At 52.2% G+C, this 16,414-nt stretch overlaps 2 protein-coding genes across 2 annotated transcripts; one reads left to right on the top strand and one right to left on the bottom strand.

The window, feature by feature from the left end:
- The first annotated feature begins 87 nt into the window (after positions 1-87).
- On the top strand, positions 88-6,739 carry MGST3 (microsomal glutathione S-transferase 3). The gene is made up of 6 exons (XM_054833446.1): positions 88-204; positions 2,894-3,017; positions 4,173-4,246; positions 4,933-4,990; positions 6,094-6,166; positions 6,511-6,739. The coding sequence occupies exons 2-6, from the start codon at positions 2,901-2,903 to the stop codon at positions 6,618-6,620; spliced, it is 432 nt and encodes a 143-aa protein (XP_054689421.1). The 5' UTR covers positions 88-204; positions 2,894-2,900; the 3' UTR covers positions 6,621-6,739.
- A 219-nt stretch (positions 6,740-6,958) lies between these two features.
- ALDH9A1 (aldehyde dehydrogenase 9 family member A1) lies at positions 6,959-15,812 on the bottom strand. The gene is made up of 11 exons (XM_054833445.1): positions 15,468-15,812; positions 14,571-14,716; positions 13,338-13,467; positions 12,875-13,009; positions 12,181-12,377; positions 11,207-11,347; positions 10,293-10,481; positions 9,119-9,206; positions 8,624-8,765; positions 7,948-8,060; positions 6,959-7,838 (listed from the first exon to the last, which is right to left on the bottom strand). Exons 1-11 carry the CDS (start codon positions 15,646-15,648, stop codon positions 7,744-7,746), a joined length of 1,557 nt encoding a protein of 518 aa, XP_054689420.1. The 5' UTR covers positions 15,649-15,812; the 3' UTR covers positions 6,959-7,743.
- Positions 15,813-16,414: the final 602 nt, after the last annotated feature.

Raw genomic sequence — 16,414 nt, 5'->3', positions numbered from 1 at the left:
GCCTCCAACCCACCTCCCAACACCTGCCCGGTTCCCCCAGAGGCTGACCCCCCCCCAGCACCGCTCCGCTGCGCCGTGGGCGGCCGCCGAGGGGAGAGGCCCCGCCTGCGGGCGGTGCCGCGGGCAGACCCGGCCCCGGGCGCGGCCCCGCTCCCGCCTCCGTCCCGCTTCATCGCGTTCGGCTGCTCCGCGCCGCGCCGGAGGGTGAGTGCGGGCCGGGGCCCCCCAGCTTGTCCCTCCGGGAGGGGGGGCCGGGGCTGCGGCGGGGCGGGGGTACGGGCGGAGCGAATGCTCCGAATGCATGTTTGTGCTGATCATCCCGATAGATGGCAAAGCAAATACAGCGAGCGCTATATGACCTTCCTCCCCTTTGCTCCCCCCCCGCGCCGAATGCAGGCTCCGGGGGAAGGTGCCCGCAGGATGAGCGGGGCCCTGCCTGCACCCCGGCCCGTGCTGCCCGCTTGCAGGGAGCTCTGCCCTGCGCTAAGCCGTGTGCTCGCCTGGTAATGGGCCGGGGGGGACACACGGGACAGGAGGCTCTCCTGGCGTGAGAAAAGTCTGAGCTTGGATCTGGTAGTCCAGTCCAGACCCAAGCGTGGGTCTGCATGAGGAGACTTAGTGGGCTTTGCTGATAACTGTAGTGTTAGGGCAAACTTGGTATCTCCTTATCGTGGGGTAAAAGCACCCCCCAGGAGCTCTTGTGCTCCGGCTCCCAGTCTGTGCTGTGTCATGCTCCAGAATCTCTTGGCTGCATGGCTTCTGCATGGAAGATACACATGCAGTCTCATGCACAGCGCCAGTGCTTGTCACCAAAGACCTTGCAGCTGGGACAAAGGTTGTTGAGATGCGCGAGCCGCCAGAATCCGGAAACAGCCGCAAGTCATGCAATCGGAGAGAGGCCAAAGGTCCCGTGGACTTTGCAGTGCTTTATATGGCTCCAGCTTTCTAGACCAGAGGCTCACAGTAGAGTTTTATAGCAGAAGTGTAAGAGTAGCAGCTTTATAACACACCTGGCTTAATGCTTTGGTGCGACTGAATTGTACTCTTTACTGCTAAGATAAAACCCCAGATTATAATTTAGCAGCGTGAAGATAAAACGCCTCATCCTTGCTGGCAGGTGGGGGTTCCCCACCAACCTTGTAATTTGAAATTACAAGGGAACTGTGACCATCAACCTGCTCTACCGAGTGGGAACATGTTGTGTTTTCAGCATCTCATCTGTTGGGCGCTAACCTCTATTATATGTGGGTGCAGCTGACATTCTTAGTTACTTGAGGTTTTGAATGTTCTTACTGATAATTGTTTACCAAACTTCATGTGGACAAAGCCAGCTGATGTCTTCACCTTGCTCCATCAATAGTAATCCCTTTGCAAATGAGAAATAAAAGCCTCTGGTCCCCAAAGATCTCTTGCGAGGGGTGCTGGTGCTGTTGCAATAGGAAGGCTGTTTGCACCGGTTCTGTGATGTGGCCCGTTTTCCCACTGCAATGACAGATTGTGTTGCTGGGACAATGCAGGAGACACCAAAACATCGTGGAGGCACCAGATGGAGAGTAGGCATCGGCTGGGGTTTGGTTTGGAGAGAGAACGGGCTCAGTGCTGGAGAGAGGTCTCTGCTGTTTCCTGCTGTGAGGCATGATGCAGCACCATCTTGGGTCACACAGACAGAAAAGGTTTGGGATTGTGCGAGAGGACCAGTGTGGGATGATTGCAAGTAAGGGCCCTTCTCCTCACCTGCAGCCGGGCAGGGTGCCGGAGCTCTCGGTGTCCGCCGTCTCCCAGCAGCACGGGCCGACGGCAGGTCGGGCAGACGGGGAGCAGGAAAGAGGGAGAAGCACGCAACGCAGCCTTGCTGCGGGGCAGCCTGGTGGGAGGCTGCTGGATGCACCCTCCGCTCTGTGCTTCTGTCTCAGGCCTGCGCGAGGAAGTGCAGAACCGTTAGTGCAAACCACGTGGGCCCTGGCGTCCCCTGGCCGGCAGACCTGCTTGTGCAGATGTTGGTAAATGCCAGCAGCTGCGCGTTGCTGGGGGCTGTGCACTGACTTGGGGCTCTGAGATGGTTCCTTGGAGCTGTGCGGGTGAGGTGAGCGTCGCTCGTCTTGCCAGTGCCCCTTTACTGAAAAGGTTCGGTTATTATTGCTGTTGTTGTGGTGGGCTTTATTATTGTTTTCTGTAAGGATGACCTTAGTGGTTCAAACTAACTGTTCACACGGCCCAGCTCCTTTCAGCTCTGGGGATTTCTGAGCCACTTCAAGCTTGTATTGTAATTCCCAGTTTACCTCTCACTCCTAGAGCTTGCCCAGTCTCCCTTTGAGCATATGAAAAGTGCCTGCACTCACAACATCCCTCAGCAGGGAATCCCACAGGGCTGTTTCCCACTGCATGAAAACCCACCTCGTTTGGTTTTTTGAATCTGTTTCCCAACTTCATTTGGCCCCTAACTCTGGTGTTAGGAGTGGCCGTGAACAATCAGCTTCTGTCCACCTCTCCAGAGCATCCCTGCAGGCACGGCACCGTGTCAGAGAGCTGGTGGGGCTTGGCCAGCCACAGCCAGAGCTGATGGGACCTTCTGTGGGCTGTAATCCTCCTCTGAGCTGAAGGCTGCTCTGGGGCCCTCCAGACACCACCTCCCACCAACACATCAGTGATTTTCAGGCTTGCTTGACAGGAACCGAGCAGACAGCCCTTGGTTTGTGCCGCTTTATACCCAGCGGGCACCAAGAGGTGAAAATTTCCCCAACTCACCGTTTCTCCCTCCCTTCAGCCAGTCCCCGCCCTAGGAGGGCTTGGGTCCACGTTCAGCAACTCTTCCACGCGCACGTATCTGCGTGTAGTGAGGTGCCGCTTCTCCAGTCACACCCCGAAATAGTAACAGGCTCTCTTTTTCTGACAGCACCAAGATGGCTGTCCTCTCAAAGGAGTACGGCTACGTCATCCTGACAGGGGCTGCCAGCTTCATCTTGGTCACGCACCTTGCGGTGAAAGTGGCCAAGGCCCGCAAGAAGTACAATGTGGAGGTGAGTGCTCAGGCTGAGGGGGATGTTGGAGACAAGCTAGGTGACACTTTGCTTATTTTTGGGTGACCTGCTGACACTTCCTGCCCCACCACATGGATGCAGAAGGGATGGAGCTGCCATCCTAGCACTCTAGACCGGAGCAGATGGCGGGACCGAGCACAGGGTTTGGCAGATCAGGTGTTTGGCACCGAGCCGAGACGACTGAAAGCACAAGGCTTTGAGCTGGGAAACACTGATGAGTGAGAAACAGCATGGCTCTGGCTCTTTTTTTTCCTGCAAAGAGGGTTGATGCAGCAAAGGGGGGGGGTGGAACAAAAGTGACAGGAGGGTTTCTCAAGCCCGGAGGGAGCACGTGAGCCCTAGCACAAGCAGTCTTTCTAAGTGACCTTCCCTCTATCATGGAGCCCGCAGGCTGGGCAGGACCGTGGGCTGGGGCGGTCAGTCCTGCTGTGCCACTTGGCTCTGAGTACAAACGCTCCTTTGCTCTTTCGCCACGTCACTCGGGGAAGTGACAAGCAGGGGTGGGCGCAAGGACAGCCCCGGGAGCGTGCTGCAGGTCCCGGGTGCCTGGTGGGGTGACCCCACTCCTACCGCACCAAGTCAGGATGACAGCAGACGTGCCCAGCACGCGCGGTGCGCAGAGCGCTGGAGTTCAGGCTGGGGGAAAAGAAGCCTCTGCAGCCAAGCGGCAGCTCCGGCTGGCTGCTCAGCTCTGCAGTGGTGAGGAAACCTCGCTCCCAGCCTGTTCCTGGGTGATGGGCTGCTGCCAGCTCCCCAGAGGGGACATGGGGACGTGTCCTCAGTAACGCTGCTTTGCTCTCCTCTCCAGAGAGGTGGGATTTAAACAGGGAGGTCACCCAGTACCTGGCTATCTTCTGTTCGAAGCAGGGCCAGCTCCAGGGTACAGTCAGGTTGCTCTGGGAGTTCAGGAACCGGCCTGGGGCAAGCAGCAGTTTCAAAAAAGCAGCTGTGGGCCACGGGCAGGAGACAGGCTCTAACCTGCCATGGCAAGTCAGCCCAGAAAGCACCCCCGCAGCTCAGGGCCCCCCGGGGAGTGGTGCTCCAGGGCATGCTCCTCTGCTACAGAACAGGCTCCTGAGCCCCGACTGCACTTGCTCATCTTTTGCTGCTGGGTTTTTTGGGTTTTTTTGGCAGTATCCAACCATGTACAGCACAGACCCTGAACACGGACATATGTTCAACTGCATCCAGCGTGCACACCAGAACACGTGAGTACCACGTACGAATGCAGACCTTGAAAATGCGCAGGGCTGTGGAGCGGGGCCTACAACTAGGGACTCGCTGCTGCCAGGTGCTTGAGTTCAGGCTCAACGCCCAAGGAAAACACATGGCCACGTAACACTTAGCAGTAAGGCTGTGCTGCCCCCTTACCATGCTTCAAACCATGAGATGGGGCCATGAAACAGCCTCCTCTTCCTCAGTGCCTGGCTCTTTGCCTCCACGGGTGGATCTAGAGCCACTAGAAATCTTGTCTCCAGAAGAGCCTGCCCAGGGGCTGCTGATCTGCTGCTGTATCGCCCAGGTCTCCTTGGGGAGAGGCTGATGTTCAACCAGGCTGCAACAGCACATCAGAGGGGTGCTGGGAGGAACAACTCCTGGATTAGGTGGTGGCAAGTAGTATTTATTAGTGGCTTAAGGCACAAAATGGAAAGAGTGGACAGCCTTGGAGAGAGGCACAGACAGGGGGAAGTCCCTAAAAGCCTGTGTGTGCTCAGATTCCCTCTTACCTCCATCTGCAGCCACAGCATCAAGCATGTCTCTCCTGGGCACAGAGAATCACGAGCCAGGCCCCACAGAGACCTTGGCAGGGGATGCTCCCAGCTTCTGCGTTTCTGGAGTTTCCTCTTTGTAAGCAACTTGAGCACAAACACAATGTCCTCGCTTTTATTTTCAGATTAGAAGTTTACCCTGCCTTCCTGTTCTTCTTAGCCACTGGCGGAGCCTACCACCCGGTAAGTGATGCTACGGTATAGGTCTGCATAACTGAACTCTGCTCCTGCACCCTGACTTGGGGAGGGTGGGGGGCATAAGCCAAGCTAGCCCCTCTGGAGGCAGCAGGCTGCTTCACTAGCCACACCATGCTTCATAGCTGTGCCCCTTCTGAAAATATAGTGGTAGAAGGTCTTGTACAGGGGAACCACAAGTATTTAATAAAAAATCTTATTACTGCTTCAGCTATGAGGCCCCTTTCCTTCCCCTGAGGGTGCCTTGTTGGACAAACCAAAGCATTTGCAGCCTCCAAGCCGTGCAGGGTCCTGCTGGGCTTACAGCAGTGCTACTCAGCAGCTGCTTGTGTGGAGGAGAAGAACCCTTTTCCCCCCCCTTCTAAGCACACTTTCCTGAGGAGTTTATCTGATAAGAATAGGTGGGGAACATGGTGATCTTCCCACTCAGTTCCAACACCAAAGGAGTTAAAAAAATAAAGAGCCTGGATTATTTATAACTGAAAGATGTAGACAACGCATGAGGCGGCAGGCATGTAGGAAAGGTCCAAACTAGCAGCTCTTTCTTTGCCACCAGTAGACAAATATTCCTTTACAGAGAGGGAAGGAAGCCATGTAAGCAAATCTGGCAAACTGGAGCCATGTTGCAGCAAGCTCTAAATGAGGAGGCAAGGTGGAAGTCTGCAACAGGAAACCCTGTACACCTGCTGGAGGCAGTGGAGTGGGGCTTGGGGCAACAGCTGCCCCCAAGATCCTGGCACATGGTCTAGCTCACTAATTGGACAGTGGTGACATGAGATTCAGCACCTGCTGCCTGTATGACTTCACCATTTCTTGCTTGGGAAGAGCTGTGCTGCAACACGGCCAGGCTCTGCAGCACATCCCATGCTACCTCTCCATAGGTGACATGAAAGTGACTCCTCCCGTACAAACCTCACCCTAGCACGCTGCACCAGTCACCTGCCTCCCCCACAGTGACTCCCAGTTGTCCTAGCAAGGTCAGGACCCATGCTGTAGGTGGTGGTTGCTTCTCTGAAATAGGGCTGATGTAATATCTAAGCACATGCAAACAGCAAGTCTCCAAAACTTTAATGCTTCTCCTTCCTCTCTAGCGGATTGCCACAGGGCTTGGCATCACCTGGATCCTTGGGAGAATCCTCTATGCCTATGGCTACTACACAGGAGGTAGGTCTTTACCCTGCAGCACAGAAGGTGCTTGGAAGCTCAAGTCCCCTACAGTGGCCTCAGGGCTCTTTCCTCCAGCTCACATCAAGGAGGCAGCATAAAGCTTCCAGTCAGGGCATAGAGAAAAGGGTGCAGGTCCCCAGGCTGCTAACTCCACAGCACGCTTTTCCTACTGATGGGAGGAGCACTAATCTAATGATAGCACAGACTGAGGGTAGGTACATGGCCTCAGCATCAGCTGTTTTGCCTTGAGATTTATCTCTAGTTCCTGCTCCCTCTGATTTTCAGGATGGGCTTGTCTTTCAGTGATGGGCTGCTGGACTAACAAAACGTCTTTTTTCCAGACCCAAAAAACCGAAGGAGAGGCGCCATTGGTTCAGCTGCGCTCATTGGGCTGGTGGGCACAGGCGTGTGCTCAGCTTGCCAGCACCTCGGCTGGAGCTGCCGGGACTAACTGACCATCACAACAGTTGCCTGGGAAACTAAAGCGATTTTCGTTTTGTTTTCATTTCCTATCTGTGTGTTGGGTTTTTTTTCCCCTCAATGTAATAAAATGAAGTTGTCAGTTCTGTATTTTCATTCCAAAATTTCAGAGAGTTTTCTGAAGTTTTGCAGAACACTAGAACACCTCTGGTTTTGTAGAACTGCCTGTCAGGTAGAGACATTCTAGCTGTTATGATTTTGGTGACCAAAAAGCCATCGTGCAATCCGTTTAACCCATGCAGCAACAGCCCTGCTGCCTATCAGACTACATTATACACCCCTCGATTCACGTCACTCTCCGAGAAGATGTTCTAAACAGAATTAATATTTATTTGATTGCTAAAAAAAAAATGTAGGTGAACATTTAAAGTTGTTGCTTCAGCATGATTATAAAGAACAATAAGCCTGTAGGAAGAAAGTCAAATAGCTTTTGCTTAAGATAGGCAGCACTCTATCCTATGCTGGAGCTTGCTCCTACTCTAGTTGTGCTCCATACTCTGTGTGTGGAGATGATTCTCAGGGCCGTGCCTGTCCTGGGCGGCATCAGCTCACCATCCCCACAATATTTTGCCCCACCTTGGAAGTGAGGTACAGATAGAAAAAACAAAACTTGTGTTTACAAGGGGCCTAGAGGGAATAAACAATCCTACCCTTAAGGCTTTTATGTAGTCAGAGAACAGACAGAGCCTGTACCTACAGGATATCAATGTGCCCGAGAGCTTATATGCACACTGAGTCGTGTCATACCTGTTAAGAAGCCAAAACCATAGTTGACTGAGGGTGGAAGAGAATGGGGTTCAAGACACACGGCAGGGGATGCAGCCTGGCAACACCTACATAGGTGTACGTGTTGTTGCTGCTGCAAGCCAGACTGCTACCTCCTACTCTGAGGTTCCCATCCTCCACCAGACAGGACAGAGCGGGCCCACAGGCTGAGTCCTGTGTGCAGGAGGAGGGTGGTTACAAGTTGCTTCAGCTATGCTCCCCCCCAGGCACTTACAATTTTAGAGCACTTTATTGCTGGGTAAATGATCCACATCTCTGGCTGACAGGCAAGAAGTGGCTGATACTCCCTTGAGCAGGCCCCAGAGCCACTAAAACACAGATTCCACATCACCCATCTCCACACAGACAGTCTTCAGCTGCGAGTAGTACTCGATGGCTGCCCGCCCATTCTCTCTGCCAAATCCTGCAGGGACAAGCCAGAAGCGAGAACTCAGCTCCAGGCAGTGCCAGGTACCACTCATACCCCCTGGAACTGGCACGTAGTCATACCAGGAAGGTCAAACAAAGCTCACCTGATGCCTTGTATCCTCCAAAAGGCAGCTCCACAGGGCTGATGTTATAGTTGTTAATGAAGCACATCCCAGCTTTGAGAGCAGCCACTACTCTGTGAGCCTTCTGGATATCCCTGCAGGAAAAGGGCAGTTCAGCTGGATCCCTTCCCATTCATCCTCTCCTTCCCTGCTAGCTGACGTCCCACTAGAGAAAGGACAGCAGGTCACAGTGGCTTTTGGAGCCCAACCTGTCCTACTCCGTCTCTGCCTGCTCAAAGGATGTAGCAACTATTCCCAAGGACACTCAAAACTGCATTTGATTTGAGAGGGCAGGACAAGGACACCAGCAAAGCAGACTACGGCAAGCAGCCAAGAGCTGTCTTTGTGTGCTTTCAGCAGCGTGGCAGGCTCCCGGTGCACATATCCTGGAGATGCAAGAAGGCAGGCAGCAGGCCAAGCACAGGCTGGAAGGAGCCTGAAGGACAGCTGGGTCCACCTAACCCTTCAGGAAAAACTAGGAGGAGATGTGCAGCCATGTACAAAGTTCCCTTTTGGCAATCCCTTGCTCCAGCTTTTCTAGAAGATGATATCCATACCCGTGCCAGGTTCCGCAAGAGGAGCATCAAGTTGCTGTTGTATTTCCCTTCTCCTCCCCTCTCTAGACCACTTCCACACCAGCCACGCTACCCAGCCATACCTGGTGAAGACACCACCTGCCAGGCCGAATTTGGTGTTGTTGGCTCTCTCCACAACCTCCTCCTCTGTGTCAAACGGCAGAATGGACATGACAGGCCCGAAGATCTCTTCCTTCACACATGTCATGTCATCCCTGCAGTTCCCTGGAAGCATGGCAGAGTGCACGTGTTTCAGGAGGAAGAGTTAGTAGAACAGCCTGCACATTCAGCAACCCACATAGCCTTTGGCACAGCACTCGGCTCAGCACTGCACAGCCCCCCCCGCCCCAACTCGACTAGCAGAAGAGCAAGTTGCATCCTGTCAGACCCTCCAACAGCAGAGATTTCTCTGGACACAGTTCCCAGACACCTCAGCTCTCTCTAGTACACCCATACCACTGCCTGTCCACACTGTGGATGTACACAGAGACAGGTTACACTGAACACAGCTTTCTCTAGAAGAAACTCAGCAACGTCCATTTAGAAGACCGCAGTACCATGAATAGGAAGGATCATACCTAACACACAGGGTCGCATGTAGTAGCCATTCTTCAGCTTCGGGTCATCTGGCACGTACAGGTCCCCACCACACAGCACCTCTGCCCCCTGAAAAAGAGCCAAGCAAAAGGTAAGCAGGCACATCCAGGGGCATCCTGCCCAGCTGCTGCAGCTCTGGCTGACCGATACTCCCTGCTGGATTTACAGTCCTGTCAGACAAAGCGTGTCTATGCCCTCCCTGGTGTCTCTCCAGGACAGGACTGCTGACAGAACACCACTGATAGATCAAGGTCAGGGGGTGCGACCATCCTAAAAGTCCAAACAATGCTGATTGGTGTAAGTGGGGTGTAAGTGCCACAGGAGCCAGAGTAGGTTGGAGGGAAGCAACTACAACTAGGAGCAGATCCTCAGCTGGCATCACATCAACTTCCACATCTTCACATGGTGTGAATTCCCTAGTTAGGGAGTCAATCAGTCCCTTCACACACCACCTGGCAGGAAACACCTACCTCCATCAAATACCCCACTTTAGAGATGGGGATTTCTCCTCTCATTCCCCACATCTCTTCCACATCCATCTTCCTGTTACCAAGTCCTCATCTAGCCCTCCTGGCTTTCACTCACAGTTCCCCTTCTCCAGCCCATCCTCAAATTTGCTACACCTAGTCATATATCTAGTGCTGACATTTGAAACATCTTTACACTTTACAATAATACCTGGAGAAAAAAAAGGAAAAAAAAAAGCCTGCATAGATCTTATTGCTCTTACAGAGATTATTTCCAGCATCCTGTAAATCTGGCCTTTGATCCTTAGTAAGTTCTTTCTGCAACCAACAAAACCAGCACCCAAACGAAATAACAGCCAAGCATGCAAGGTGTCACCACAACTTATAAAAGAGAAACCAGTCCAAATGTATGGATTCTCCCATTTTACACACTGCTGTGCTGGGTAGCTCACAACCTCTAAAATTTGGCAACATCAGGATATGAAAACCCACGTCACCTTCAATACTGATTTAGAGATGGGCCATTAGATTAAAAGTGACCCAGCACACAAGACACCTATTGAGTAATTCAACCACAACAAAAAAACAGCTTAACTGGGAAGGTATGGGGCAGGAAAGCAGCTGCCAGTCTGTTTGTCTAACCAGACAGACATTTCAGGGCAGTCATGAGGCAGCATCACCATCTCACCTGCTCCTTCGCCTGCTTGATAAAGCCCTGGACACGATCCAGGTGGGGCCGGTTGATGAGGGCTCCCATCCGTGTGTCTTCCAGAAGTGGGTCTCCAACTTTAATTTTCTGGGTGCGTTTCACCACCTCCTTTGTGAAGACATCCAGTATCTTCCTCTCCACAAACACCCGCGTGCCATTGCAGCATACCTGGGATACAAGACAGGCTGCTCAGAATAAGACACACATCACTCCACAGTTCTTCCCCTGCTTGAGTCCTGCTACAGAGGCTCTCAGAAAAGCCCCTCCACAGCTCCTAAAACAGCTAACTTGTCCCTGGGAACAAAGACTGGATTACCCTGCTGCTCACGACTGCACTGCACAGTCCATGCTGGACACGGTGGTACTGATGCCACCAGGTGGCAAAAACACATCAAGTCACCAGCAGGAGAGAACTTCAGCAGCCCTTTCGGTTCCCAGAGATGATCCTAGTAAGCCAATTTGCCAGCAGGATCACATGAAACCTGCAGCACACATGGAGATCCCAAATTTGGGACAACGGACAGAGCCCCATGGGGCTGTGGCTCAGCACACCAGACTGGAACCTGCTGCCCATCCAGAGGACACCCGCACAGCTTCTTCTGACCTCTGTGCACCAGACTGGAACCCAGTGCACAGCAGCAGCTGCTGGAGAGGCTCCACTTCTGGGAAGGACAGGGCGTCAGCTAAGTCACGCTCCGCTGAGGTGCCCTGCACTGGCTTCTGCAAGGGCATCCTTTCTGATCCCTTGTGACACTGCACAGGGAAACGCGTGGCAAGATGGGAGCTTCAGGGCAGCCCTCGCGCTAAGCAAGGTCACAGGCTGACTCTGCTGCCCAATTCTCAAACCACCCCACCACACTGGGGAGGACCCGCTCCTGCCCCGTAGCACACACCTCGCCCTGCGTGAGGAAGTTTGCCATGAGGGCTCCATTCACAGCATTCTCCAAGGCACAGTCCGAAAAGATGATAAGGGGGGATTTGCCACCCAGCTCCAGGGTGACTGGTTTGATCCCTTTAGCTGCCATCTCCATGATCTGACAGAAACAAGGACCAAAGAGACAAGTAACAAGTAAATGGGAGGCTGGTGGAGGCAGGAAAGAGACACCCAAGGGGAAAGTTCCCACAGGGTCCTTTAAAAACAGAAGCAGCACAAAGGGCAAGCTGGGTTTCAGAGATGTGTTTAGTTCAGACTGGGGACAGTCTCAGAGGGTTTGGGTTTTGTTTTGTTGTTTTTTACAGATAAAAACAACAAAACCTGAGGAGTCATTTGCAGGAAGTCTTGTGCTCAGCATAAGCCCGGAGGACAGCCGTAACTGCACCCCACAGGTACACACATGTAAGGAGAGTTCAAGGGGCAACATTTCCCCTCCTGCAAATCAGATTTTATTTCTACAAGTCTTTTTAGGGACTTTCAATTTTTTGAAGAATAAATTGAAGAAGAAATTCACAGAAACTAACCTCCTGCTTAAAAACAGGAAGTTGTATGCAACTAAATCGAACTAATTCTGCCAGAAATGCTCACACATTTTCCCAGCGCTGCTCTGTTTTACACAACCTCCTCCCCACACCGATACCCACATTAGCAGCTCAGAGACTTCCCTGTTTAGCCAGGGGCTAAACAAGTGAAGATGACCAAGGGGTTCCTCTGAAAGGACAGAGTGCCCAAGTCCATGCCCAGTGGGCTAACTGGAGCCCCAGTGTAACCCTGTACGTGCAAGCTCCTTGCTCAGACCCAAAAATGCCAACTCGCACCCCATCTTTACAAGTCTCACGCACCAAAGCTCAAGGAGGTATCGACATCCACAGCACACCAGGAAGGCTGGCACTACAGACCCCCTTGCGTCCCCGAGTGCAAAGGTGCCTTTACCTTGATGCCAGTTGGCACACTGCCAGTGAAAGAGATTTTGGCCACGTCTGGGTGATGACAGAGGAACTGGCCTGTGGCCACTCCACCCTGCACCACGTTGAAGAGCCCCTTGGGTACACCAGCCTCTGTGAAGATCTCTGCCAACCTCACCACCGAAATGGGGGTGAAGGGAGAAGGCTTGAAGACCATTGCATTGCCTAGGGGAACCCAGACAGAGGCAAGGTGGGGTTAAAACCCAAACTGCTTTAGGAAAAAGAACAACAACCAAACAAAAAACACCCCACACAATGAGTTTATCTCAACAGATCCCAGAAGATCCTCCCACAAGAGATGGGGAAACAGTTTCAACTGAACACTGCAACCAGTGAAAGGGAGGAACTGCACCTTCCTGCTGGGAAGGGCTGGGGGAGACGAGGCTGCTGGTCCTGCACTGCAGATGTTTCCAGACACCTTCCTCGCCTGGTACAAAGCCAAGTGATCAGCCTTTTCCCTGATGTACTCCTGTCCTCTTAGCACCCACCGTGTTCCCGCTGCCGTCTCCTTTCCTTTCCTGCCAGAGTAACCGTCTGAAGGTTCTGCTAATCCTTCAACACCTCCTTCAAGGTAATCCTAGACTTCATCCCCCAAATCACCCTCCCCCACAGGATCATTTGGCTTCAAAGAGAAGCTTGTGCGGGCAGAGAGTCTTCGTTACCGCAAGCCAAGGCCGGGGCAGACTTCCAGCAGGCAATCTGGAAAGGGTAGTTCCAGGCTCCAATCCCAACACACACCCCAAGGGGCTCTCTCCGAGTGTACCCAAAGGATCCTCCGGGAAGCTGGATATGTTCACCTGCAAATAAGAAAAACAGTCAGAAGGTAGAGAAAAGCAAAGCCCCTTCCTGTCTTTTCATAGCCTCAGGGGCCAGATCTAGCTTTGATTGGAAACAGAGACACACGGCCTTTACCCCAGCAAGCTCACAAAAGGCACGTAAGTGCCCAGAGAGCACAGCAGCATTGGATAGAGATCTCTGAAAATCCTCCCAAGATCTACTCCTACCCAAGGAGCAGCCCATCTCTTAGAGAAATCAGCAGCAAAGATGGACTTGTGCCATGGAAGTTACCAGGGAATGCAAGCGGCAGGACAGAGAGTAAAGAGCAAACTCCAGTAATGTTCTCACCAGCTAAAGACGCTGCCAGTCCTGCGTAATACTCCAGGCACTGCCAGGAGATGTCAATGTCCACTCTGGCTTCAAAGATGGATTTCCCATTGTTGATGGTTTCCAAGGTGGCGATTTCTTCTCTCTGCTCCTGTGAGAGGCACGGGACAGTGACAACATGTTAGAGAAGCCTGTAGTAGAACTCCATGAGAAGACAGCTGCTTCCCAAGCACGCAAATCCCAAACAAGGCCCTGCCATCGGTAAGCCACGCTCTACCGCAAGAAACTGTCATCTTTAAAGGGTACAGTCCCAACTGCTATTTATCAATTTCCCAGTGGTGACAGATCGCAGGGGAATGTCAAACAGATAGCTGCTGGGGTTCACTGCTGGTCCAGTCTTGCTTAACATCCCTGTTTATCTAAAAGATGAGCAAACTTGAACTGAGAAGCCGGCTGGTAAACAACGATTCGAATTCACAGAACTAAACTGGGAGGAAGAGCAAACAGCAAGATCAAAATGGAACTAGAGGACTTGGTGAAGGACAGACAAAGCAACGCAGCTGGAAAGCGTCCTTTAACAGACCATCTTCCAGACAGAAATATTACCCTGCTGCCGAAGTCTGGTAGAAGTTTGGCACAAAGAAAATAGTTTTCTCATCACTGGAGAAAGGTCTGGTTTCTTACAGATCTGTGCCTCAATGGGGATTAACTTTGATGTCCAAGAACATGTTATCTCACAAAGCAGTTTGTGATAAAGCTACCTTATTTGTATCCTCTCCCGTATGTATTATCTGGTGTCTAAGATAAAAACCAGCATTCCTACTTTTTTTTTTTTTTATTGCTAAAACAAGACACTCTCCAATCACGTGATAACAGCGTTGGACAAGCTGGAAGTTCAACAACGTGACAGTTATGCAATTTCAGCTTTGAAAGCACGTGCAGTGAAGCTTAATCTTTGGAGTTGTAAAAGAAGTATGAGCCCTGCAAGATCTCAACTGGATGGCTTCAGTTTTATGTCTTCTAACAGAATAAAGCAGAGAAGGTACACACTGGCCTTGAATACAGAGATGAGACCAAAGCTTTGCCCAAGGCCACCCACTATCTCTTCTGGTCAAAGGTGGGTTTTAACTCCTGCATTCTTCCTGGAGCTCTGGAATTCCTGCTGGAAGCCCCCAACAGCCACAATGACCCACAAGAAAGCTCAGAGACAGAACCACCCCCCTCTAAAAGAGGGGCTGAACTCCCACAACATACCCGAATAATTCTGGCAGCCTCCAGCAGTACCCTACTTCGCTCCATGCCAGACATCTGGCTCCATATTTTAAAGGCAGCCTTTGCACTCTGCACAGCCAGATCGACCTCCTTCTCCCCAGAGCAGAGCAGCTTGCTAATCACTCGACCTGGACACATTTATAAATAAGAAATAAATAAGATCAAAATCTCAGAAAAAGGGGCCCAAAAGAATATGGTTTATCTCGCATCAAACCCCAAAACACTTCAGTCCAGCCGCCTGTACCAGGCTACAGAACTTCATCCTATGGTTCCCACTGATTTCTAATTGGCTACAGAAGAGGTGCTGCAATTCAGCTGGTCTGAATTAAAAGATCTGTCATTAGCCACAGTCATGTTCTAGTTACTAATTAGCTCCAATTGTTAAAAAATTCCTCTGTTTCCTACTGGAGTTTGTTGTACTTTTACCACCAGCTTCAAGAGTCTGTTACACATTCCTCAGTATAGTTAAACACTCTCTTGAAGCACTTCTGCTGAAGCCCAGGTATTTCAAATTATATAAAACCCCCTTAATTTTAGAAACGTTTAAATTGCGTCCTTTACCAAAATCAGGCACCACCCGATTTTTTTTTTTTTTTTTTGTTTGGCTAAGAGTCAGCGCTGATTTCTGATAAAAAGTTTGACGACGGACCTGCACTGCAAGACGCAAAGCCCAGCCACCAAAACACCGCGGCGTTCAGGACGCCTGCACAGGCGGCCATCTGCTCGGTGAAGCCGATGTGGGCAGCGGGGAGAAGCCGAAGGCACCCGGCCCTTGCAGGCAAATAACGAGGAGGCAACTCCCGGGCACCGGGCTCGCACCTCAGGGCAAACTTAACACCCCCCCCCCCCCCCAACCCCGAGCAGGAAGCGGGGGGGTACCTGTGGCCGGTTCATACACCTCCTCGGCCTGACCACCATCAGTGGGCTGAACGCGGGCGCCAGCCCGGTAGTTAAGGGGCTGGTTGATAGTGACGGTACCGGTAACGCTGCTCATGGCGAGGCTAGGACGGAAGGTACAGAGCCGGGGTAAGAGGTTCGGCAACCGGGGCCGCGCCAGCATCAGCTGGGCTGTCTGTGGGGATGCGGTGGGCTGGGGAAACCCCACGGGACAAGAGCCGATACCCCACTACGGGCGCCCCGCTTCTACCGGTGCCTTTTACCTCAGGGCCGCGGGTTCCGCCTCACCGCGGCGGGCACGCATGCGCGTGTCCGCCGCGGTGGGGCGGAGCCCGCGGCCCCGCCCAGCACTCAGGCTCCCCCTGGCGGTTGGGAGGTATCACGTCCCACCGCACCCAGGGAGACGCTGACGTTTTTAAGGGTTTTTGGTAAATTGTTGATTCGCGGGGGAAAAAAAAAAATCGATACGTACAGGCAAAAGGCAGAGAAAGGAAACGCCTTATTGCGCTTGCCATCTACTGCGGGATGTGTGAAAAGTTCCTCTAATAACTGCTCAGTTCGCTATGAGGATTAACAACCCCCAGGGAACTACTGTATCAAATAAATGATAGCAGAAAACAACTAGAATATAGCGATGGATCAATAGTTTTCAGACAACACTTAGGTGTGCAAATGCTTCTCTCCCCAGGTGACAGAGTGTGGCATGATGCAATGCATGCAGATTTGCTGAGAGCAGCATGAGAGGTTACTGCACCTCACATAACACTTCCAAAGCCAGAGGTGGAGGTTGTCATTACACCCGATGAGATCTGGATGCCTTGGATCCAACAACCACACGCTGCAGATTAAACTACTTCAGCAAGGCTGATCCATGCAGGTAACAGGCTGGGATGCTTCTGGTTTTGCTGTAGGATCAGACCCTTGATCTA

The sequence above is a fragment of the Grus americana genome, chromosome 8 (assembly GCF_028858705.1).
Source record: "Grus americana isolate bGruAme1 chromosome 8, bGruAme1.mat, whole genome shotgun sequence".
NCBI classification, from domain to species: domain Eukaryota; kingdom Metazoa; phylum Chordata; class Aves; order Gruiformes; family Gruidae; genus Grus; species Grus americana.
This window is presented reverse-complemented; position numbering and strand designations above follow the sequence as displayed.